General features: G+C 41.2%; 1 protein-coding gene across 1 annotated transcript in view; it reads left to right on the top strand.

The window, feature by feature from the left end:
• LOC135524456 (cadherin-13-like) overlaps positions 1-26,932 on the top strand; it is a 579,537-nt gene that overhangs the window by 428,142 nt on the left and 124,463 nt on the right. Inside the window, exon 9 of the mRNA XM_064952007.1 lies at positions 20,394-20,534. Within this exon, the coding sequence (XP_064808079.1) occupies positions 20,394-20,534 (141 nt within the window). The remainder of the gene's footprint in view (positions 1-20,393; positions 20,535-26,932) is intronic.

A 26,932-nucleotide genomic window follows, 5' to 3' on the forward strand; every position in this document is an offset into this window, starting at 1 on the left:
ATTGAAATGGAAGGAGTATCAGACCACTGCAAATCTACCAAGACCTGGCCGTCCCTCTAAACTTTCAGCTCATACAAGGAGAAGACTGATCAGAGATGCAGACAAGAGGCCCATGATCACTCTGGATGAACTGCAGAGGTGGGAGTCTCTGTCCATAGGACAACAATCAGCCGTATATTGCACAAATCTGGCCTTTATGGAAGAGTGGCAAGAAGAAAGCAATTTCTTAAAGATATCCATAAAAAGTCTTGTTTAAAGTTTGCCACAAGCCACCTGGGAGACACACCAAACATGTGGAAGAAGGTGCTCTGGTCAGATGAAACCAAAATTGAACTTTTTGGCAACAATGCAAAACGCTATGTTTGGCGTAAAAGCAACACAGCTCATCACCCTGACCACACCATCCTCACTGTCAAACATGGTGGTGGCAGCATCATGGTTTGGGCCTGCTTTTCTTCAGCAGGGACAGGGAAGATGGTTAAAATTGATGGGAAGATGGATGGAGCCAAATACAGGACCATTCTGGAAGAAAACCTGATGGAGTCTGCAAAAGACCTGAGACTGGGACAGAGATTTGTCTTCCAACAAGACAATGATCCAAAACATAAAGCAAAATCTACAATGGAATGGTTCAAAAATAAACATATCCAGGTGTTAGAATGGCCAAGTCAAAGTCCAGACCTGAATCCAATCGAGAATCTGTGGAAAGAACTGAAAACTGCTGTTCACAAATGCTCTCCATCCAACCTCACTGAGCTCGAACTGTTTTGCAAGGAGAAATGGGAAAAAATTCAGTCTCTCGATGTGCAAAACTGATAGAGACATACCCCAAGCGACTTACAGCTGTAATCGCAGCAAAAAGGTGGCGCTACAAAGTATTAACTTAACTTCTTGAAACTCCCCATCCCGGATCCGGGTTTGTGACTAAAGCCTCAGGCTCATTAGCATAACGCAACGTTAACGCAAATAAAATGAAAATAATGCGTCTGCTCTCAAGCTTAGCCTTTTCTTAACAACACTGTCATCTCAGATTTTCAAAATATGCTTTTGAACCATAGAAATTGACTAATTTGTGTAAGAGTATGCAAAGCTAGCATAGCATTTTGAGTAGCATTTAGCACGCAACATTTTCACAAAAACCAGATAACCAAATAAATAAAATCATTTACCTTTGAAGAGCTTCTGATGTTTTCAATGAGGAGACTCTCAGTTACATACCAAATGCGCAGTTTTTCCTGAAAGCGTCTGTGTGTAGGAGAAATCGTTCCGTTTTCTACATTGCGTCTGGCTACCGAAACGAACCGAAAATTCAGTCACCTACAACGTAAAACTTTTTCCGGATTAACTACATAATATCGACCGAAACATGGCAAACGTTGTTTGGAATCAATCCTCAAGGTGTTTTTTCACATATCTCTTCATTGATATGCAGTTCGTGGAAGCTTGCTTTCCTCTCTGTATCCCATGGAAAAATACTGCCAGGTGACTTTTGCGCACCAATTTCGGCGCAGGACACCGGGCGGACACCTGGTAAATGTGGTCTCTTATGGTCAATCTTCCAATGATCTGCCTACAAATACGTCACAATGCTGCAGACACCTTGGGGAAACGACAGAAAGGGCAGGCTCATTCATCTCGCATTCACAGCCATATAAGGAGACAATGGAAAACAGAGCCTCAAAAATCCTGCTCATTTCCTGGATGCCGTCTCATCTTGGTTTTGCCTGAAGCTCACGTTCTAGGGCACACACAGAAAATATCTTGGTAGTTCTGGACACGTCAGAGTGTTTTCTTTCGAATGCTATCAATTATATGCATAGTCGAGAATCTTTTTGTGACAAAATATCTTGTTTAAAACGGGAAAGTTTTTCATCCAAAAATGAAATAGCGCCCCCAGAGCATCAACAGGTTAATGCTAAATTGTAATTATTTAGCCTCTATGGCCTATTTATTGCCTTAACTCCATACTCTTTTACATTTGAACACATTGTATAACATTTGTTTATATGTTTGTTTATGTGTAACTCTTTGCTTTATTTTTTTTTGGCCAGGTAGCAGTTGTAAATGATAACTTCTTCTCAACTGGCCTACCTGCTTAAATAAAGGTTTTTATGTTTTTTTTTTTAATGATCAAAGATATGATCAAGAGCCTCTCAACACAGTATATTGTTTGGTCATTGTGCTGCCAGAGAATTGAATTGTGGGCAGGCCTCAAAAAAGCTTTATATACCAGAACTGTGAGAAAAAGTTATATATATTATTGAAACAATGTTGCGATGGTTTGTGAGAATGCCAACAGATGTGGTTCTCGTGGGGGAAAGATTCTATTGGGGAAAGGTTCTTTTGGGGGTTGCCATGCAAGCCAAGAAGGGGAGTGAGGTGTGTGTGTGTGTGTGCTCAAACACACATGCATGTGGAGGTCTGGGAGAGGAAGTGTGTCCATCTGATGAGTGGGCATGTGCCTGAACTCAATTTTAAACACTAATTGTAGTCTCACCCATTAATTTCTAATGACCGGTCATTTTTGACCGGGAACACCACAGGTGTACAAACAAACAAACACCAAAAAATGTAATAAAAATAAGTCTCAAGTCAAGTCCCAAGTAGAACGGGTCAAGTCTCAAGTCGAGTCCCAAGTAGAACGGGTCAAGTCTCAAGTCGAGTCCCAAGTAGAACGGGTCAAGCCTCGAGTCAAGTCCAAGTTATGCATTCTAAAAGCAAGATGAGTCGAGTCACAAGTTTTTCCAAGTTAAGTCTCAAGACAATTTAAAAATATATATACAATACATGCAATGACTTGTTTAACTACAAAAATGTTTCACATATAATAGATCTTTAGATGTTTCTTCATATGTCTGTAATGTTATATTTCTGAAAAAGTACATTTTAAGTAAAAAAAAAAAAAGGGAAAAACAAAAAAGTTCTATCTGCATAAACCCATTTGAACTTGGTGCTATAAGGTTCTATCTGCAATACTCTGATGAAGACAGCTTGTCCGTCAAAACTTTGGATATTAGGTTATTCAATTATTGCATCTGAGCTCCTGGAGTGTACGGCTCTCCTTTAATTTGTCAAGTGTTCAATTCCACAAGCCAGCACCTCACCTAAATAGGTGTGTTTATTTCGCCTCTAGATCTTTCTGCAATCCATTCACAAGCCTGAACAAATACAGACAGACCAATCAGAACACATGTCTTTGCCATCTCCCTCTAAGTATGGTCTAGGCTAGTCTAGCCAGCAATAATTGCACGCAAGCAAAAAAAACACTGTCAGAAATCTTAAAGTAAGTGATGTCTAATCATTGCTAAGTGATGACAGTAATTTGTCTAATGATCACAATGCATTTCTTAATGTATTTAATGTGTTCTGACTCTATATGGTAACAGTGTTATTCTATCATTTATTTATTCAGATAGCTCAAATATTTTTTTTTTACTGAAAATGTCTAATTCAGAAGTGTCAGAACCCAGATGGACATTTCAGAGTCATAAGGTTCTATCTGCTATTGCACCCCCCTAAACATGTTGATACTCTGTTCTTTAGGTACCTTTAAGGTAAGGACCTTAATGGGTTCTGAAAAAATATTTCACAACAAAACAGTTCTGAGATCTGGGATGTGAAAAATTATGCTCAACATCTCAGAACTTAGTGCATGTAGAACCTTATAGTCCCAAGGTCACGGAATATGTGTCTATTTATTGACGTGTCTATTTATTGACTTTCATTAATTTGTCTACAACACATTTTGATTATGCAATAATTAATTTTAACAACAAATTCCAAATGGAAGCTTCATAACCAAATTATCAAAGACCAGTAGGCCTATGCTAGTAATTGTTCCTTGATGCTTCATTGCTGGTGAGAATGCAAAGTAAACCGTTCATATTAGTGATCACCAAACAACTTTTGGACCTGCATATTTATTTCTGTCTATTTTTGTCAATCCTCTCCCTACATTTAGATGTTTGTCCTGCACCCGATTCTATAAAGCTGTACAGCAAATCAGCAATCTGTTTGCTAGCTCAGTTGTTCTAAAACATTTTTACCCATGACCCCCAAAAAGGAGCGGTTCAAAGCTTGCGACCCCCGCGCTTGCACATGCACGTGCGCACATGTACGCGCGCACAGTTGATGCTGTTTCAAAATGTTAGATACAGAAATAAACTGTGCTTTACACCTTCATTTTGAGCTGAAAGTCATTTATGTTACCAGTCAATTTCAACTAGGGACTTCATGTCACATTTTCACTTCTCTCAAGTCCGGAGCAGGCAGGATCATATGGCCTAGCTGTATGCAGGGGGCTTGCAGGATCAGATGGAAAGCATAATCGTCTGTTGCCTTTTTTTTCCTCACAAATTTCGTAATTAATTAGCTGGAATATGTTACATCTTCATCCCATAAGTATTGAAGGTAGTGCGATGTTACAACTATCTTTATAGCCAGTACCACCACTGTGGTATATAATCCATCCAAACTAGGCCTATTTGAAATCTGAAAATGATTCATGAAATCACCAGCCTATTTTTCTGTCAAAAATGAATCCGTAGCAGATTGCTAAACTGAATTGTATATGGATAACATCAAAGTAGGTAGGCTACTCTTTATTTGCCAGGCAAAACCAGAGAAAATAAATAAGTGCTTCTGGTCACTAATATGGATATGTGCACCTGCCTTTGTGCGCCAGTGCTGATGACTGGTCATTGGTCAACAGTCAAGACGCGCAACTTTTTGGTTCTGAAGCACAGATTCCAAGAATTTGGAGCAATGTCGTCGGCCTATGTTAGTGACCAGATCAAATAAGCAAAAGTATAAATATAAAATACAAATGGTAGGCTATATCTAGCCTAATCAAATATGTATGATATTTTTATGTATTTTTCTCATTCAGTTTCACACTCGTGACCCTCGAGTGTGCATTTCACTAGCCAATCTGTTTTGTTTTTTTTCAAATGGAGAGAGACTCTGTGCCACAAAATGAGTGACAAAACATTACAAAACATGGCCAGATCATTTCAATTCATCAGTATCAAGTCTATGTCAAGTCCCAAGTCTTGAGGCTCCAAGTTGAAGTCAAGTCTCAAGTTGTTTCATTTTCTATCAAATTTTCGACTCAAGTCAGACCCGAGTCCAAGTCATGTGACTCGAATCCACACCTCTTAGTGACACTATTTCTCTGTTCTTCAGAGAGTGAGAGAGACAGCGAGATAGAGAGACAGAGAAAGAAAGAGTGTGTACATGTGTGTGTCTTATAGTGAAGGAGAGGCAGCCTTTGTTTTCAAAGGCCCCTCATTACAGGCAGATAGTGCAGAGTGCCAAGTGTGCTCTCCTGGGTAAACATCCAGCAACTTTTCTTTTTTTGCTGTGGATGGAATCAAGCCCACATCAAGGTTGTGAGAATGTTGTGTGTTAGCTGCCAGGGTCCAGAGTGATGTGCCTAAGCTGGATCCCCTGGTGTGATCCGCTCACTGCCTAGCAGGCTGGCTCCACTCTGAGCAGACACAGACAGAGGGCTGCAGGCTATATGCCATGATCTGATGATCTGATGAACTGAGCTCTGAGCTGTGATGTGTACTGTATTGTCCATTAATGCCTCTCTAACAGCCCTGGGCCATTGGCAGAAGCTTTGTTATAGATGAGATAAAACTATAGGTTGATTGATTAAAACATTTTTCTGATGTGGTGCAAGTAGTAACTTGAGAATGGGATTTGTTCTCAGAACATTCCTCCCATTCCCATTCTAATTCGTATCAAGTTCAGAGAGAGAAAGAGAAAGCGACTTTGTGTGTGTTTAACAGTGAACTGTAGTTGATATGCATGAATGTCAATAGGTCCTTTGTTGCTGTGCAAGATAGCACAATTCTCGCAGAGGGAGAAACAGGCAGAGATATGTACTTACTGCACCCTCTCTCCCACTCTCTCTCCCTGCTGCTTAATCTACCAGAAGGAAGGACAGTGAAAGTGTTTTACAGTCTTAAAGTGCTCCCATATCAACAGAGATACAAAACTCTCTCTATCCCTCTGTCTACCACTTTCCTACCTCAGTAAGGCTTCAGGATAAATGTGCTTGGTTAACTACAAAACTGAAAAAGAGGGCATTATTAATTGATTGAGATTTTTTTTTGAGGATTCGTTGAAAGACGTTTGAAGATGTCAATGAAGATATCTGAAAGACTAACAGAAAGTATACACCCTGTTTAACCTAAATCATACAGAACACATGAGGGAGTAGGAGACATTCAAAGAGAGACAGTAGGTTGAACAGTGGTGCAATCACAGCCAGGGAAAGTAACGAAAGGGAATGGGATATGATTTTTTTTTTAAAGAACAACAAAAAAAGAAAAGCATCATTCAATAGCTTAGAACAAAGTTGAACTTGGGCTTTCTTTGGTGAGATGGTGAGAGATAGGAAAGAGAGTCATGAAGAAAAACAATAAAAATGAGAGGTGTAAAGGTGGAAGAAAAAAGTATTGCTTTGTGAGAGAATGTCATAGGGCTTATTCTATATGACTACCACCCTGTAGCATTCACTTCTATCATCATGAAGTGCTTTGAGAGACTAGTTAAGGACCATATCACCTCCACCTTACCCGACACTCTAGAACCACTACAATTCACATATCGCCTCAACAGATCCACATACGACACAATCATCATTGCACTGCCCTACCGCACCTGGACAAGAGAAATACATATGTAAGAATGCTGTTCATCGACTACAGCTCAGCCTTCAACACCATAGTACCTTCCAAGCTCATCACTAAGTTCAGGGCCCTGGGTCTGAACCCCTCCCTGTGCAACTGGGTCCTGGATTTCCTAACAGGCCGGCCCCGAGTGGTGAAGGTAGGCAACAACAGACCCATCACGCTGTCCCTCAACACGGAGGCCCCAGCCCTCTCCTGTACTCCCTGTTCATCCAGGACTCCTACTCAATCATCGAGTTTGCTGACGACATAACATTGTCAACATCTTATCCAAATGTATCTAAGAGGGGCACCATTAAGGGTTTTGATATAGAGAGATACCTTGAATTAACTCTATCATTAACTGTTATACCATTCATTCAAAATCAACAATAGTCTTAATCAGCTGTCAATTTACTATATTCTCATTCTGAACGGTCATCGAGCTCGGAAACTTCAATAATCCAATCGCTTGTAAATTAACTCAACGCCACAAATAATTAATTCAAGGTTTTATTTACTAGACTAAATAAGTTGGGAAATGTGGAAATTAACAGATACAATATAGAGGCAGGGTATATTGGATACAACACAGTTATTGAGGTGACAATCTCCACAGTTCAATATAAATTAACTTCCGTACACAACTCAGCAAATACAACAGTACATACCGTACGTTCATCAGACTTTTGAGGGTGAGATGGTCATCAATTGAGAGGGAAACATGAGAGGCTCCACCAACATATGCTTTCACAACCGTGAAATGATAGTTTCATCAACCAGGAATCGCCAGTGGGGCTATTAGTTCACATGTGAATGTAAACAATGCAGAGACGGTACTGATCATGGGTTGGTAAATTAGACCTTCTGTCTTACAACTGCTCAATAACTTCCAACCACGTTACACACACATTACATTTACATTTAAGTCATTTAGCAGACGCTCTTATCCAGAGCGACTTACAAATTGGACAATGCCACTTTCATAGAATTGGAACAATGTAACAGGGAAATACTTGTGTGTCAATGTTTTCTGTCAGTGGGATTCTGTCAGGATGAGATGAGTGGTTGGAGGGTGGTGGTCTCAGTCTCTCTCTCGCCAGTGGAGCTGAGCCCAGTGAGATGGAAATAGCTCACAGCCGAAGGAGTGATTCCCACGTCTTTCTCTCTTTGTTCTCACTTCTCAGTCCAGAAAAGTAAAGTCTATTAGAGTTGATTTCATTCTTTCTTTGATCCCCGGGGTGTATTACAAACTCAGTCTGTCGGTCTTGAATGAGCAACAGTCTGCTCCGCAGGGTCCTCTCTGGTGAATGTTTTCTCTGAGCAGGATAAGGCTTCCTCAATTGGTGTTTTGGATTCCAAGGAGATGGGGTTGTTTGTAGCCTTGTCTTGCGGAACTTGATCTCCTTACTGTTTAGTAAGTACTCTAATTTATGTGGAGACTCACAGAAGGCTGACTATAATGGCCAGACAGTGTGACACTGGAACAACCCGTTGGTCTTAAGAACTCAACACATTTAATGTTCATATGAAATAAACTTTCGATTTCCTCATAAGTGTTCACAGAATGTTAAAAAATATTTTGTACAAGACAAACAATCTCTAAGATGAAGTACACAGCCAGTAGATATCTCTAAGATGAAGTACACAGCCAGTAGATACCTGTAACGAATCTCTTCGTCGTCTGAGGAGGAGTAGGAAGGATCGGACCAATATGCAGCGTGGTAAGTGTCCATGTTACTTATTTATTAGACTGAACACACGAAACAAAATAACAAAGTGAAAGTAAGAAACGAAACAGTTCTGTCAGGTGAATACACAAAACAGAAAACAACTACCCACAAATCATAATGGGAAAATGGGAAAACACTAACTAAATATGGTTCTCAATCAGAGACAACAATAACCAGCTGCCTCTGATTGGGAACCTTACTAGGCCTAAACATGAAACACAACACCGAGACATACAACATAGAATACCCACCCACATCACACCCTGACCAAACTAAAAATAGAAACATACAAAGCAATCTACGGTCAGGGCGTGACAATACCAAACACTTCTTGAGTAAAATCCATACATTTTATGTTACAGTGAAATACCCATTATATGTAATTTTATAACAGAATGATCAGAAGAGAAATCTCACATTATGTTTCAGGTTATATCAACATGTCATGAATATAACAGTTTAATACATTGATAAGAAACGTGTTTAATATGTTCTGGCATTATTGGAGCCCTTTTCTCTTAGTTACGGAGAGGAACAAAAAGTCCCCGTGTTTTCTTTCACAGCTCTGGCGCCAAAGTCTCTGATAATCACCTCCCCACTCGTGTAATAACCCAGGGAAATCACAAGGTGATCTGCTGTTTTTAAGTTGTCTTTCTCCTATCTCCTGATCTCCTCAGGGTCGTAAATAAAGGGCGGTGCATATGAGCTATTGTCCCTGGTGGCCTTTATGGACCAACCATATCATGGAGCCGGCATTCTGGCTCTGGAAAACCCCTAAGGATGACCCTGGTTCCTGTGTTAACCTGTAATTGTAAATCAACCAAAGGTTTGGCAAGGGGAGCCATCTTCTTTTGAAGGGCCCAGAGTGAAAAGAAAGAGCTAATTGAATTTTGATTATGGCATCATACCTATTTAGGAAGGTAATGTAGTATCTGAGACAGTGGAACACAACCCCTCTGCCTGACTCTACGCTCCCGTCTCTACTTACTTTGTGATGGCATTATTCCTGAAAGCTGTGGAATTATTTTAAGAGAAAATCGGATAACCACAAAATCGGATGACCACATAATGGGATACATATCTTTAAAAGCCTGTCATTTAATTTGAGATGTTCAATTTAATTTAAGTTTTGTTCAGTCCCGTGGCTGGCTGCGTTTACTGCAATTATGCCATGTTATTCTTTCGTTCTGTGAAAAGATGATTAATGCACTTACAGAGAACATGTTATTCTCCACTTTGGTGTAATTGCTGGCACACTGCGATCTCATTTGTGAATGCTCCTTGACCCTCATATCATGGAAAATATTGCATGATAGTGAAGTATTCCCAGAGTTCTCTAATAGCGTAAACACGAGAGACACTAGTCATTAAGACGTTGTCACGCCACAGGAAGACTCTGTGGAGTTCTGTGACGCCAGTGAGATGAAGTGTCTCTGAGCCCAGCTCTCTTCCAGATGGAGCTGGGTTTTTTCTCAACTCACAGGTCTGTGGAAGACCATCTGTTTATGAGGGTTTGATATATCCTCAGTTGGCTGTCACAGACACCTCTGTCACCCAGTATCTGTGGCGTAAACACCTACTGTGCTGCTGCTTCCTGTATACATACTGTGTATCTGAAATGGCACCCTATTCTCTATATAGTGGTATACTTTTGACAGGGACACCCTTAAACAGCTCAGTTCATGAGTGAGGAATTAAGATTTGTTTCTGGCGTAGGGTAGAGCATTGTGCGTGGGAGTAGAAGGGAGTGGAGGAGAAGAGTGGAATAGGTGGGGCGTGGGGGTCAAAGGAGCTTAGATTTACTTCACATTGATGTAAAGAGTCTCCCGCTGTGCTGAGGATGTCTCTGTGGCGCGGTGTGGCGAGGCCCAAGAGAGAAAACACAGGGAGATGTAATGAGGTACAATGGTAAGAACACTCCTGTTGCATCATACTGTATTCATGGGAGAGCTCAGTGTTTGTACTGTGTATGCATAATCACGGCTAGAGGACTGGACTCCAGGATATTCATATATTGCACTGTACTGCTTTCTCTAATGTTACAGTGCTGTATGAATGCCACAGTGAAGTATTTGGCTGATTGTATAATGTAATAGTAAAGCAGCTTATGCTTCAGCATAATTGAGAAACATGTGAACTTCCAGACAGACTTTATGTACTGTAGCCTACTGTCTCCAGTATCTATGTTACACTATCACTCTGTGTTGACATGATAATTAAAATGTGCCTGAGGGGCTTCAGGCATTGATCGTCTGGTCTCCCCCTACCTGGGGTCCGATCGATCCCAATGTTATCAGTGATAGGAACAGCAGAGAGGAGAGAAATGGAGTGGGCCCTCCTCACTGCCTACTGCCTCCTCTCCTCTCTTGGTCTCAAAGATCCAGCCTGGCCCCCTTGTTGATAGGCCCTGTTTTAGGCTGTTACTCCCACAATAAAGAGGCTATGTGGGAGAGATTTGAGATGTGAAAATAGAGAGTTTTAAAGGAGAAATAGAATGGAGGCAGAGAGTGTGGAGGACACAGGTGATGTCACACTCCTGTCTACTGTTGTTGAGCCACTACAGCGGGACCTGGTGTGTTTGTGTGCGTTTGCGCATGTGTGTGTAAGACTGTAACTGTGTGTGTGACTGTGTGTGGTTTGCAAAGAGCATCTCTCTAATGAGACCAGTAGAACAGGAGAGACAGTAGAGGGGTTGGACAAGGTTGGTGATGTGGGCAGGGTCATTACACAAATGGTCAATTAGAAGAAGTATTAGTAGTTCCATTTCCTCGTCTCATGAATCTATATTCCATTACAGAATTGACTCTAATAGAATAATATTGTGATGATGTCTTTGCTTTGAAACATTTCCGTGATTATGGGTAAAATTGAAATATCTTTCAGTATAGATTATTTCACTTGCACAGAATAAATTGTATAGATTCATCTCATAGTGCCTACCCACTAGGCACAGCTGGTTGAATCAACGATGTTTCAAAGTAATTTGTCAATTTATTGGGATGTTGAATCTAGATTTTTTTAAATTAAGTAATCAACTGTTGTTTTGAGGGTGAAATTTCAACCTCGTGATTATGTCATAATTGTAACCAATTTTCAACATTGACAAACCATGCATAAAATATGTTGAATTTGTAACAACATCAGCTCTTTATCGTTGTATACGCTATAAAAAACAATAGGCTGGAACTGATCTACGGCTATTAATTTGTGACCGACCGGCTCGATTCGGTGTTATGTAGCAAAATTTGAAATTGTGCTTTCTTACATTGGATAAAAGTAGAGAGGTACTGTATATCATACACTACAGTTGAGAAACAATGAGAAACTAAATCTGCTTTGAAAGTTGATACACTTGTAACCACACTTTTGAGAAAATGGCTCTTGAATGTTTTGGTACACGTACTGGATAGCTCTTCTTTGTCTACACCCATTCAGCATCGTTCACACCCTCTTAAGCAGTGGCGGGAAGAGTACCCAATTGTCATACTTGAGTAAAAGTATAGATGCCTTAATTAATAGAAAGTTACTCAAGTAAAAGTGAAAGTCAGCCAGTAAAATACTACTTGAGTAAAAGTCTAAAAGTATTTGGTTCTAAATATACTTAAGTATCAAAAGTAAATGTAATTTCTAAAATATATATATCAAAAGTATAAATCATTTAACCTTTCTAGCACAGGGATTCCACTAGCAGAACACCTCGACAACATTCAGATGAAAAGGCAGTGCGCAAAATTCAAAAATATTTTTTAGAAATATGTAACTTTGACACATTAACAAGTCCAATACGGCAAAGGAAAGATAAACATCTTGTTAATCGACCCATCATGTCCGATTTCAAAAATGCTTTACAGCTAAAGCACAACATATGATTATGTTAGATCACCGCCAAGTCAAAAAAACACAGCCATTTTTCCAGACAAAGATAGGAGTCACAAAAAGCAGAAATATAGATAAAATGAATCACTATCCTTTGATTATCTTCATCAGATGACACTCATAGGACATCATGTTACACAATACATGTATGTTTTGTTCGAAAATGTGCATACGGAAAAAGCATATTCTGAGAACGGCGCTCAGCACCCAACAGCCAGAGAAATAGCCACCATTTTGGAATAAACAAAGTTAGAAACAACACCATAAATTTTCACTTACCTTTGATGATCTTCATCAGAAGGCACTCCCAGGAATCCCAGTTAGACAATAACTGACTGATTTGTTCCATAAAGTTCCATCATTTATGTCCAAATAGCCACTTGTTGTTAGCGTGTTCAGCCCAATAATCCATCTTCATGAGGCGCGAGCATTTCATCCAGACAAAAACTCGAAAAGTTCCGTTATAGTCCTTTAGAAACATTTCAAACGATGTATGGAATCAATCGTTAGGATGTTTGTAACAACTCCGCAAACTTGATGATTATGTTGGAGGCGTGCGTGGCCATGCAGTCGTGGGTGAACAGGGAGTACAGGAGAGGGCTCAGAACGCACCCTTGTGGGGCCCCAGTGTTGAGGATCAGCGGGGTGGAGATGTTGTTACCTACCCTCACCACCTGGGGTCGGCCCGTCAGGAAGTCCAGTACCCAGTTGCATAGGGCTGGGTCGAGACCCAGGGTCTCGAGCTTGAAGACGAGTTTGGAGGGTACTAAGGTGTTAAATGCTGAGCTGTAGTCGATGAACAGCATTCTCACATAGGTATTCCTCTTGTCCAGATGGGTTAGGGCAGTGTGAAGTGTGGTTGAGATTGCATCGTCTGTGGACCTATTTGGGCGGTAAGCAAATTGGAGTGGGTCTAAGGTGTCAGGTAGGGTGGACGTGATATGGTCCTTGACTAGTCTCTCAAAGCACTTCATGATGACGGAAGTGAGTGCTATGGGGCGGTAGTCGTTTAGCTCAGTTACCTTAGCTTTCTTGGGAACAGGAACAATGGTGGCCCTCTTGAAGCATGTGTGAACAGCAGACTGGGATAGGGATTGATTGAATATGTCCGTAAACACACCAGCCAGCTGGTCTGCGCATGCTCTGAGGGCACGGCTGGGGATGCCGTCTGGGCCTGCAGCCTTGCGAGGGTTAACACGTTTAAATGTTTTACACACCTCGGCTGCAGTGAAGGAAAGTCTGCATGTTTTGGTTGCGGGCCGTGTCAGTGGCACTGTATTGTCCTCAAAGCGGGAAAAAAAGTTATTTAGTCTTCCTGGGAGCAAGGCATCCTGGTCCGTGACTGGGCTGGTTTTCTTTTTGTAACCCGTGATTGACTGTAGACCCTGCCACATACCTCTTGTGTCTGAGCCGTTGAATTGCGATTCTACTTTGTCTCTATACTGACACTTAGCTTGTCACCTTGCCCTGATTAAAAGCAGTGGTTCGCGCTTTCAGTTTCACGCGAATGCTGCCATCAATCCACGGTTTCTGGTTAGGGAATGTTTTAATCGTTGCTATGAGAACAACATCTTCAACGCACATTCTAATGAACTCGCTCACCGAATCAGTGTATTCATCAATGTTGTTGTTTGACGCAATACGAAACATATCCCAGTCCACGTGATGGAAGCAGTCTTGGAGCGTGGAATCAGATTGGTCAGACCAGCGTTGAACAGACCTCAGTGCGGGAGCTTCTTGTTTTAGCTTTTGTCTGTAGGCAGGGAGCAACAAAATGGAGTCGTGGTCAGCTTTTCCGAAAGGAGGGCGGGGCAAGGCCTTATATGCATCGTGGAAGTTAGAATAACAATGATCCAGGGTTTTACCAGCCCTGGTTGCGCAATCCATATGCTGATACAATTTAATAATGGGAATTGATGGGAATTGATGTAAAATATATCACTAGCCACTTTAAACAATGATACTTAATACAATGTTTACATACCCTACATTATTTATCTCATATGTATAAGTATATACTCTACTCTATATCATCTACTGCATCTTTATGTAATACATGTATCACTAGCCACTTTAAACTATGCCACTTTGTTTACATACTCATCTCATATGTATATACTGTACTCAATACCATCTACTGCATCTTGCCTATGCCGCTCTGTACCATCACTCATTCATATATCTTTATGTACATATTCTTTATCCCTTCACACTTATGTGTATAAGGTAGTAGTTTTGGAATTGTTAGCTAGATTACTCGTTGGTTATTACTGCATTGTCGGAACTAGAAGCACAAGCATTTCGCTACACTCACATTAACATCTGCTAACCATGTGTATGTGACAAATAAAATTTGATTTGATTTAAAACATCAATAATGTTCCAACCGGGAGAATTCCTTTGTCTTCAGAAAATCACTGGAACGAGAGGTAACTCTTGTCGGGAGCGCGTCATGAGACCGAGGCACTATTCCAGACCACTGACTCAAACAGGTCTCATGAGCCCCTCCTTTATAGTAGAATCCTCATTCAAGTTTCAAAAGACAGTTGACATCTAGTAGAAGCCCTAGGAAGCCAAAATCGTCCATATCTCAATGTGTACTCTTTAGGCAAATCTTTGAAAAACTACAAACCTCAGATGTCCCACTTCCTGGTTGGATTTTTCTCAGGTTTTTGCCTGCCATATGAGTTCTGTTATACTCACAGACATAATTCAAACAGTTTTAGAAACTTCGGAGTGTTCTCTATCCAATACTAATAATAATATGCATATATTAGCATCTGGGCCAGAGTAGGAGGCAGTTCTCTCTGGGCACGCTATTCATCCAAAAGTGAAAATGCTGCCCTGCCCCCTATCCCAAAAATGTAAGCAGAGCAGACGACACCATTCTCTTGTTTTTAAAATGTATGGATAGCCAGGGGCACACTCCAACACTCAGACATTATTTACAAAATATGTATTTGTGTTTAGTGAGTCTGCCGGGCCAGAGGTAGTTGGGATGACTACGTGTTCTTCTCTTGATAAGTGTGTGAATTTTCCTGCCCTGCTAAGCATTTAAAATGTAACGAGTACTTTTGGTTGTCAGGGAAAATGTATGGAGTAAAAAGTACAATGTTTTCTTTAGGAATGGAGTAAAAGTTGTCAAAAATAAAGTAAAGTACTGATACTCCAAAAAACTACTTAAGAAGTATATTTACTGCTCTTAAGCCTTGGCCCTATCCATCTCTTTAAGGATTCACATGCATGACATCAGCAACCTGGTGGTCCAAAACTTGTGTATTTTAACAGCAATAAACTCATCTGGTTCAACATCTATTTAGTATATGTCAATCTAGCAAACCAGGCTACTAAAAGCAATGTTCTAAACATTATTTCTAGCTTGTTAGCTAGCTAACAGTAAGTTAGGTGGCTAGCCAGTTCAAATAATGACCACATCATATAGCTGACATCGTCTTAACTTGAGCTAATTTGTATTCATTATTACAGGAAAATAAATTCACTACAAGATAATTATTTATCAATTAATGGCAAGCTAATTGCAGAAAATAGCAGACAAAATAAAAGCAGGGCATTCAACCAGAGAATGTTTTAACTTTGACACTGTCTCATTGGCCTAACATTATATCCTAATTTGACTTTGGTGCAGGTCATATTGCCCTTCACATTACCATCTCTGGTAAACACACACTAGCTATATCAAATAAAATCAAAGTGTATTTGTCACATGGTATCTTGCATAGCGGAGCATTTTGTTTAGACATGTAGCTAGCTAGCTAAACAATGAACTATAATCCCAACTCATAGCATTACTACCCTGCATGAATCTGCAGGTAGCTAACCAACTAGCTAGCTAGCTAACATTAGGCTATAAGATATGAATAATATTACTACACAGATCATTCATGTGACAATAGCGAGCCAGCCATCCAGCTAATATTAGCTAGGTAGCTAACAGTACACTTTAACTTGCAATGAAAACTACTTCCTGACAAAATTAGAAACGTTTAATATCTGAAAACATAGCTAGCTCGACTCTCTTATCCATATACTCGTATACATGGATAAATGCTTCTCCCTCTCTGTCACGGATGGCAATGGTTTTCCTTAGTTTGAAGGTGTTTTATACAACAACATCTCCAGCTCATACTGCGTAGTGGGGAGTGTCTGGAGGGACACACACACAGACACACACAGTGTCATAAACTCTGTCATTATCACACATCCATTTCAGGGGTTACACTGATAATAATATACAACCCCCTCTGTGTTCTCTTTGTGACCTCCTCCGCATCTTTGCAAACAAACGGTAGAATATCCTTAGCTATCATATTCTGCTTCCACCGGGCTTCCACCACTGATTTAAAAAATCTGTCCTCCAGGAAATAAAGAGCAACACTTTTGTAGTAATTCATGATATCTTTCAGAAAACCCGTGTTAGAAAGGATTACTTACATGTACTATGCAGCCCTTTGTTATAGAGAGAGGTGTGCTACAAGGTAGACCAATCTGAACTATTACTTTCTTTTTTATGTAACCTTTATTTAACTAGGCAAGTCAGTGAAGAACAAATTCTTATCTACTATGACAGCCCGGGAGCAGTGGGTTAACTGCCTTGTTCAGGGGCAGAACAACAGATTTTTACCTTGTCAGCTCAGGGATTTGATCTTGTAACCTTCCGGTTACTAGTCCAACACTCGGCTACCTGCCGCCCCATTATCTCAGCCAATCATTGCTAGCGGGAAGGTTTATGTATTTTTACGGGGCAAAGCTAACTTGGCTCATAATTTAACAAATGTATTCATATTTACAGATGGCATACACGTTTGTTAATAAGGCACATACAGTGCCTTGCGAAAGTATTCGGCCCCCTTGAACTTTGCGACCTTTTGCCACATTTCAGGCTTCAAACATAAAGATATAAAACTGTATTTTTTTGTGAAGAGTCAACAACAAGTGGGACACAATCATGAAGTGGAACGACATTTATTGGATATTTCAAACATTTTTTAACAAATCAAAAACTGAATAATTGGGCGTGCAAAATTATTTAGCCCCCTTAAGTTAATACTTTGTAGCGCCACCTTTTGCTGCGATTACAGCTGTAAGTCGCTTGGGGTATGTCTCTATCAGTTTTGCACATCGAGAGACTGAAATTTTTTCCCATTCCTCCTTGCAAAACAGCTCGAGCTCAGTGAGGTTGGATGGAGAGCATTTGTGAACAGCAGTTTTCAGTTCTTTCCACAGATTCTCGATTGGATTCAGGTCTGGACTTTGACTTGGCCATTCTAACACCTGGATATGTTTATTTTTGAACCATTCCATTGTAGATTTTGCTTTATGTTTTGGATCATTGTCTTGTTGGAAGACAAATCTCCGTCCCAGTCTCAGGTCTTTTGCAGACTCCATCAGGTTTTCTTCCAGAATGGTCCTGTATTTGGCTCCATCCATCTTCCCATCAATTTTAACCATCTTCCCTGTCCCTGCTGAAGAAAAGCAGGCCCAAACCATGATGCTGCCACCACCATGTTTGACAGTGTGGACGGCGTGTTCAGGGTGATGAGCTGTGTTGCTTTTACGCCAAACATAACGTTTTGCATTGTTGCCAAAAAGTTCAATTTTGGTTTCATCTGACCAGAGCACCTTCTTCCACATGTTTGGTGTGTCTCCCAGGTGGCTTGTGGCAAACTTTAAACAACACTTTTTATGGATATCTTTAAGAAATTGCTTTCTTCTTGCCACTCTTCCATAAAGGCCAGATTTGTGCAATATACGACTGATTGTTGTCCTATGGACAGAGTCTCCCACCTCAGCTGTAGATCTCTGCAGTTCATCCAGAGTGATCATGGGCCTCTTGGCTGCATCTCTGATCAGTCTTCTCCTTGTATGAGCTGAAAGTTTAGAGGGATGGCCAGGTCTTGGTAGATTTGCAGTGGTCTGATACTCCTTCCATTTCAATATTATCGCTTACACAGTGCTCCTTGAGATGTTTAAAGCTTGGGAAATCTTTTTGTATCCAAATCCGGCTTTAAACTTCTTCACAACAGTATCTCGGACGTGCCTGGTGTGTTCCTTGTTCTTCATGATGCTCTCTGCGCTTTTAACGGACCTCTGAGACTATCACAGTGCAGGTGCATTTATACGGAGACTTGATTACACACAGGTGGATTGTATTTATCATCATTAGTCATTTAAGTCAACATTGGATCATTCAGAGATCCTCACTGAACTTCTGGAGAGAGTTTTCTGTACTGAAAGTAAAGGGGCTGACTAATTTTGCACGCCCAATTTTTCAGTTTTTGATTTGTTAAAAAAGTTTGAAATATCCAATAAATGTCGTTCCACTTCATGATTGTCTCCCACTTGTTGTTGATTCTTCACAAAAAAATACAGTTTTATATCTTTATGTTTGAAGCCTGAAATATGGCAAAAGGTCGCAAAGTTCAAGGGGGCCGAATACTTTCGCAAGGCACTGTAGAAGTTCACATGTTCCAGAATGCATTTCAGCCCCAAAAAAACACATTTGCCACTGACTACTATCAATGTGCTATTGTGAGAATCATTATTGATAAACCTCTTAGATAATTAAATAAATTGCTATTGAAGTCATTCCAAAGTATAGGTTTAACAGAGCAAATAAAATGTAATCATACTTTATAAGTCATATCATCAATGATAGTATTTAGGCCTATATAGCATTTGCAAATTCATCAACAGCTTTTTTTCAAATATACAATGCATAGGCCTAGGGTTTCAAGCTTTGGTTATATGTTGGATTTAAATCTCCATCTCAGCCAAGAATCAAAGTTAAAGAACAGCACTAGATCAAATCCAACTTTATTCCTGGTAGACCGTTTTGCAGTCCATGTAGAACCCTTTCTACAGAATGTTCTACAGGGAACCCACAAGGATTCTACCTGGAACCAAAAAGGATTCTACCTGGAACCAAAAGGGGACTGAAGACTCCTTTTGGAAAAAAAAAAATTCTGTAGTCTGCAGGTGAATATTAACCATGGCTTTAAACACAACACAGTAATCTATGCTGTAAGCAGAGCTACATATTCCAAATTGAGCTTGGCATTTAACCTGCACTGCAATCACACTCCACTTCTCCAACATACACTAATGCCTGGCCAGCTTCTGTCCTCCAGGGTCCCTCCGCACTGCCTTCCCTCGTCTTAGAATTATCCGAGAGAGCCAAGCTCCAAAGAGGATCCTTTCTCTTTTAATGTAGCACATCAGGAAAGCTGGGAGAAAAATGTTAATAACGCCGCTTGCATGTCTGCCAAGCATACAAACCTTGATCTTATGTCTTCTGAGCCATTGAAGAGGAATTATTGAAGCAACTCACCCCCCCTAGGTATTTAAAAATGGATGAACGTAAAATACTGTGTGTCGTACTGCCATACGTCTATTCATAATCTTGTGTGCTGAGAGGTGTTCTACACAGACTGTAAATACATTTGTTTGGGGATTTTTTTCATCTGGTTTGCAAAAGACCTGGATGCCTGATAGATGCCAATAGTTGATGTGGGTGTTTGTTGGTTTCTATAATGTGATAAGCTTATGTTATAACAGACATTTGACATCTGTTTAGTTATATTTAAATGTCTAGAAATGGATGTCATATTTAGTAGACTACAGAGTACTGCACTACCACCCCCAGACAGGGGACCATGCCGTAGCAACACTCTTTTGTTTGTTTTGTGTGTATGAGTCACTTGGGCTATGTGACTATGTGATCATTACACTCCAGTACCTGTCTGGCTCTATGCCTCCAAAAGTCTGGTGCTTTGTTCCTGAGCTTTCTAAGAGGCTTGATAGAAATGTACAAAGTGTAAACATAATAAGACGCCAAGGGGGTATGTTTTTATTAGAATATGTTTACTCCGAAATGAATCCACACTGGTGTAACAATCATTCAGTCTAAATTGCTTTTTGTCAGTCAGTTAATCATTTGTTATCATTTGTATTCAGTGGATTAATTTGATCTCCCTAAACAAATCCTGTGTCTAATGATGATTGTGTTGTGTGTAACCCCTGAAATGGATGTGTGATAATGACAGACTTTATGACACTGTGTGTGTCTGTGTGTGTGTCCCTCCAGACACTCCCCACTACGCAGTATGAGCTGGAGATCGTAGCCCAGGACATGAAGGGAAGAGACGTGGGACTAACAGGAACATCCACGGCAACCATCACCATCACAGACAAGAACGACCACGCCCCAGAGTTTACCCACTCACTGGTAAGTACCTGCACCCCTGCTTGTTCCCCTGACTCCTGTTCTCTGTCTGTCCTCTCTGTCCCCTGACCCATGTTCCCTGTCTGTCCTCTATGTCCCCTGACCCCTGTTCTCTCTCTCTGTCCCCTGAAATCTGTCTGTCCTCTCTGTCCTCTGTCCCCTGTACTCTGTCTGTCCTTTCTGCCATATCCCTGTTCTCTGTCCCCTGTCCTCTGTCCTTGTCATCACTTTCTGTCCCCTGTACTCTGTCATCGGTCCCTGTTCGCAGATACAGCTGGTGACACACACACACACACACCAGTTATCCATGTTATCCATGTCCTCTGCTATCCAATTTAAAATGATAGTGTTATAATTCTCAGAGCCTGCCCGAGGAAAGGCTCAGCTCACAACAGTTGTCGTCCTGTGTGTGTGACCACATGTAATAAACAACACATCACAGTAGTCAGGTGGTAGGGGCTCACAAGCGAGATAAGGAAATATGTGTGTGTTTGTGTGTTGTGCTGCTATGATCATGGTGTTGGTTTCCTTTGTCAGCACAGCCTCAAGGATCTAGTAGAAACCCTGTATGGCACACGTAACCCAATATCCACCAGCCACACTATCTCCGTCATTCAGAAGAAATGCACTTAACAAACTTAACCTATTTGCCTGTTTGTGCCAACTCATGATGAGTCTTTCAAAAAACTGCAACTGTTGCTGTTTTTTTTCTTCTTGAGGTGAAGAAAAACACATCAGGCCCTGGAGGAGAGGTCGTAATGTTGAGTTGTGTGGTTTTTAATGGAAATGCCCAGAGCTGTTGTCAGGCTTTGAGACACATCAACCCCAACCTCCACTAGACGGGCTCCCATAATGCATTGCCATGTCAGAGCGTTGTGAGATCTTCACAATGAAATATTCTGGCTGAGTAGGCATGCTGGGGCCGTGCTGAGTGCACTCTGTCCATGTCCTCACTTAATGCCTCCATCTTTCTTCTGGTGATCCGTTTAACAGTGTGGAGAAATGTTCCTTTTAAAAACACAGCCATTTAAGGTGCTAAACTCCTAATATAAGTCCCCACCCACTCAGCAGCCACTAACATGGCCATGAATCATCTCTTATGACTTCAACTATTGTGGGTGTGGGTGTCCATGAGCGGACATGGTAATGTGAATGTGGGCACATTCATAGATATTGAATTCCACTTGGAGTGCAAATATTCTGCACTCTCTTGAAAAACCTTTTAAAATAACATACCCTTCTGGATGTTGAAAGTTTTTCAACTGAAAACTCTGTCTACAAACATAGAAGTGCATCTCTTGCATCGTGTATGTGCTGCATTCAAGCTGAGACAGACATGTTCAGCTTTACCTTTCATTATTCATCAATCATAGAGGATCTAGGCTTCCTACCCTGCAGTACACACAGGTGCTGATAGTGTTGGCGTGACTCCACATAACACTAGTCTACTTGAAGATGTGCTTAAGTCAACCAGTAGGGGATTCACAAAGTACCCTGCCTAGCCGCCGCACTCTTGAAATAGACTTTAGAACCTATGATTCCCATACAGAGTAGTGAGATATGATAAAGCTCCACAAAGGCAAACATGGTTTGTAAGGTATTACACATTCTCTAGTGCTATCTAAACACCTCTCAAAGAGGAAATTCTGTTGTATTTGTATTCCATATCTTCTCTCTCACACAGTGTGAAACTACTTGGAAATGCACTTAACAAGTTCAGGTTGACTTTAACTCATCAAAGATTCTGAGTGAAATGGACTCGCACAGGTCACCATGCAGTCCTGTGTAGCTGGAGGGCAGGGTGGGTTTATCATAGAACGGACTTGTTTCATGTCTGGTAAAGATGGACAGACTACAGTATATAACAGTGAGTCATTAGTAAATCTATCATAGTATTCTTGGTTTGTGTATAGGCATACAGATACTATATACACTGTCGAGCTGCACTATTGTTCTCCTTAGCAAGTTTCTCTGAGGGCCGTGTGTAATCTATCCACCCAACTTTTTAAATCTAAGGCTAAATTGCTCTTTCATACTTACGAATGTATTACATTCTGTGAAGCTTCTTTGGGGAATTGGGATCCACAATGCTTAACTTTTTTTGAACAAGTTCTAATCCCATTTTTATGAGAGTGGAAACAACAAAATATGATTTGGAATCCCCTTAAAGACAGAATATGTATAGTAGGACATTAATGCCAATCCTGATAAAAACCAACAGCAATAAACCACTGGCTTATATTGTCTTATTGTATTGATTTATTCTGCAATGCAATACTATGCTAATATCTTAGCATAATGATTGACAGATACTTCTGTTGGACCTTGTTCCTATTTGGGGTTCAAAATAAAGATATAGCACTAACCAATACCACTCCGTGCATTGACAACTAACTACACCCCACAGTGTGTGTTACTGTTCATTGTCTTTCTTTGAAATGTGTTTATTGACCACTGCTGTTAACTGACCAATGGACGGACTCTGACTCTTCCTGTCAGTCTACATATCAGCCTGTAGTCTAACTGCTGCTCCAGTACAGCTCTGACCACTGATCCACACCACTAAAACACACATTAGCAAAGCATGTCAAAGCAGGACCGAGGACCGTAACAGCCCCTATGACACAATTTCTGCTTGACCTGAAGTCTCCCAAATGAAAGCCTGTGATGACACAGAGAGGATAGGCTGGTGATACTACCTCCTGGTTCAAGTGGATAGTGTCCCACTCACCTGCAAACCACATCTGGCCCCCATCTGGCCCTGGGTGATAACTGGCATCTCATTTCTGACTAGCCCATTTCATAGTTTCTTAGCAGCCACTGAGACACAGGGAGCCTGACAGCCAATCCATGCCCTTGCTCCCCCATGGTGACGGGAGAATATGCATGCCCTCCAAATGATAATGATATCAAAGTCCCCATGCAGTCTTACATTGTTTATTTTATTTAAATCATCACTGCATGTCTAATAAATCACTGTGTGTTTTTTTTTTCTCATAGAATTAACTCCAAATGTATTTGTAATAATTTATTTCCCTGAGCCTCCTTTTGCCATTGAAATGCTCAGTCTGCTCATGTGGGCGTGTTGATACACATTTAAATATATTTGCATACACAGCCCTGATTAGCGGATAGGATCGTCTAGACCAGGAGCGTCAAACTCATTCCATAGAGTGCCTAGTGTCTGCAGGTTTTAGACAACCATGTGTGGCGAGTTACTTACTACTTCAGGCTCCTGAGTGGCGCAGCGGTCCAAGGCACTGCACCTCAGTGTTAGAGGCTTCACTACAGACCCTGGTTTGATTCCAGGCTGAATCACAACCGGCCGTGATTGGGAGTCCCATAGCGCAGTGCATAATTGGCTTAGCGTTGTACAGATTTGGTTGGGGTAGGCCGTCATTGTAAATAAGAAATTGTTCTTAACTGACTTGTCTAGTTAAAAATGAATTAGTGACCTTAATTCATCATGAGGGATGAGCAAAAAAACAACAGCCACTTGGCCCTCTGTGGAATGAGTTTGACACCTGTGGTCATCTGTGATCTACCCCGCTTATCCATTCGAAGTAGGAGGATACATATGCAAAAAGGAAGACAAGTCATTGGTCAGAATAATCAGAATTTTATTTCATGCTCTGGGCCAAAAACTCGATCCCACCTGAAAAGACGAATTCCAGGCAAAAAAATCTTACACTAAACGGGCATAATCATCATGTTTACAATTTGATAGTGTTATTTCGTCATCGTAGTGTGGAAATATTGTTTTTTTTTTAAACAGGAGATTGAGTTTTTGACTGCACTGCCCCTTTAACGGTGATAACTGAAACACTGAGGTCTGTCCTCAGGGCCAGGCTGTGCTAGGCTGGGCTATCTGTCAGGGTTGGGCTGGCTGTCTCAGTGAAGGCTGCCATACGCGTGCCGTCTGTTGCTTTGATGGAATGGGCTGTGTCCGTGTGGGAGGATAGTGATGGGGAGGAGGCAGGAAGAAACCTGGGGTTCAAACCATCTTTATTTCTGCTTGAATGCTTTGTGCTGACAAAATATATCCAAATAGATAAGATTTTGTGTGTTTTCCTTGTAACCTATCAAGGTACTGTATATCAAAGTGGCAGTAGTTTAGCTTAACCTTTCCTTTCTCTATCGTATTCAAATAGAAGAAGCCATTTGGTATGAGCGACCATGTGGTGTATAAACATGATCTTAAACCTACAGTGTCTGAAGAGGGCCAATTGCATTCCATATCTTTCCTCATGTCATTTAGATATTGAGATGAATAGGAAACCTCTCATGTTCGCCAGACACTCAGTGGTCCTGAGAGGGTCTGTGTAGAGTGTATGAACACTTGAGTGGTTTGTTCAGAGTAGTGCCACCCTTCAGGTCTGGAGAACACAAGACGTCTCTTCGGGGAGCACTGAAGAGTCCCCATTCAAATAGCTGATAGCCTTTCATGTTAAAGTACCATCCTACCACCAACAATACTTCGCTGTATGAAGTTACACATTATTGTATCTACTTTTCATTGAATGTACTGTATGACATTTCTGTCCATTGTCTTCCTCACATGGCCTCACCAGCTTCAAGTGACTGTTAATTAATGTAAGTGATCAAGTACTTTGAAAGTTAAAGCATTAATTTCACCAAATATGGGTTGTAGTAGCCAAATTGATATTTGTTTACATTTACATTTTAGTCATTTAGCAGATTCTCTTATCCAGAGTGTTTTACAGTTAGTGCATTAATCTTAAGATAACCACATATTGCAGGCATAGTAAGTCCACTTTTCCTCAATAAAGTAGCTATCAACAAAGTCAGGGGGGGGGCAAGTGGTAAAATGAATAGTTTATCTGCAAGAACCCAATCCTCAGCCAGATGCATTGTTGGGCTGCCATAACCTTGCATTATCTAGTTAATGCCATACATATACTGTCAGCCTAGGCCTTTTCACTTTGTCACAAAGCATGTAACATTGAGGGCCCTTTCTGTGTGTTACACAGTTGCGGCACCCTAGCACGATTCACTTTTTTTTTTGAAATTTAAAAACCTTTTGTTGTTCACACTAAGGGGAAAAATTTAGATTTTCCCTTAGAAATTAAAAGAAATTATTCAAAATTCCAAATAATTTGGTTGAAGGCAAGTGATTCTCATTTAAGTGTAATTTATCTCACCTGACCTGTGGTAAGTTGCAGGTGCTTACTGGGTAAAAATAGTCATTTAAACAGTTTTAAATACACTGCTCAAAAAAATAAAGGGAACACTAAAATAACACATCCTAGATCTGAATGAATGAAATAATCTTATTAAATATTTTTTTCTTTACATAGTTGAATGTGCTGACAACAAAATCACAAAAATTATCAATGGAAATCAAATTTATCAACCCATGGAGGTCTGGATTTGGAGTCACACTCAAAATTAAAGTGGAAAACCACACTACAGGCTGATCCAACTTTGATGTAAAGTCCTTAAAACAAGTCAAAATGAGGCTCAGTAGTGTGTGTGGCCTCCGCGAGCCTGTATGACCTCCCAACAACGCCTGGGTATGCTCCTGATGAGGTGGCGGATGGTCTCCTGAGGGATCTCCTCCCAGACCTGGATTAAAGCATCCGCCAACTCCTGGACAGTCTGTGGTGCAACGTGGCGTTGGTGGATGGAGCGAAACATGATGTCCCAGATGTGCTCAATTGGATTCAGGTCTGGGGAACGGGCGGGCCAGTCCATAGCATCAATGCCTTCCTCTTGCAGGAACTGCTGACAAACTCCAGCCACATGAGGTCTAGCATTGTCTTGCATTAGGAGGAACCCAGGGCCAACCGCACCAGCATATGGTCTCACAAGGGGTCTGAGGATCTCACCTCGGTACCTAATGGCAGTCAGGCTACCTCTGGCGAGCACATGGAGGGCTGGAGGGCTGTGCGGCCCCAAAGAAATGCCACCCCACACCATGACTGACCCATCGCCAAACCGGTCATGCTGGAGGATGTTGCAGGCAGCAGAACGTTCTCCACGGCGTCACAAGACTCTGTCACGTCTGTCACGTGCTCAGTGTGAACCTGCTGTCATCTGTGAAGAGCACAGGGCGCCAGTGGCGAATTTGCCAATCTTGGTGTTCTCTGGCAAATGCCAAACGTCCTGCACGGTGTTGGGCTGTAAGCACAACCCCCACCTGTGGACGTCGGGCCCTCATACCACCCTCATGGAGTCTGTTTCTGACCGTTTGAGCAGACACATGCAGATTTGTGGCCTGCTGAAGTTCATTTTGCAGGATTCTGACAGTGCTCCTCCTGCTCCTTCTTGCACAAAGTCGGAGGTAGCGGTCCTGCTGCTGGGTTGTTGCCCTCCTACGGCCTCCTCCACGTCTCCTGATGTACTGGCCTGTCTCCTGGTAGCACCACTAATTTCCACCT

The sequence above is a fragment of the Oncorhynchus masou genome, chromosome 31, assembly GCF_036934945.1.
Source record: "Oncorhynchus masou masou isolate Uvic2021 chromosome 31, UVic_Omas_1.1, whole genome shotgun sequence".
Lineage (NCBI taxonomy): Eukaryota > Metazoa > Chordata > Actinopteri > Salmoniformes > Salmonidae > Oncorhynchus > Oncorhynchus masou.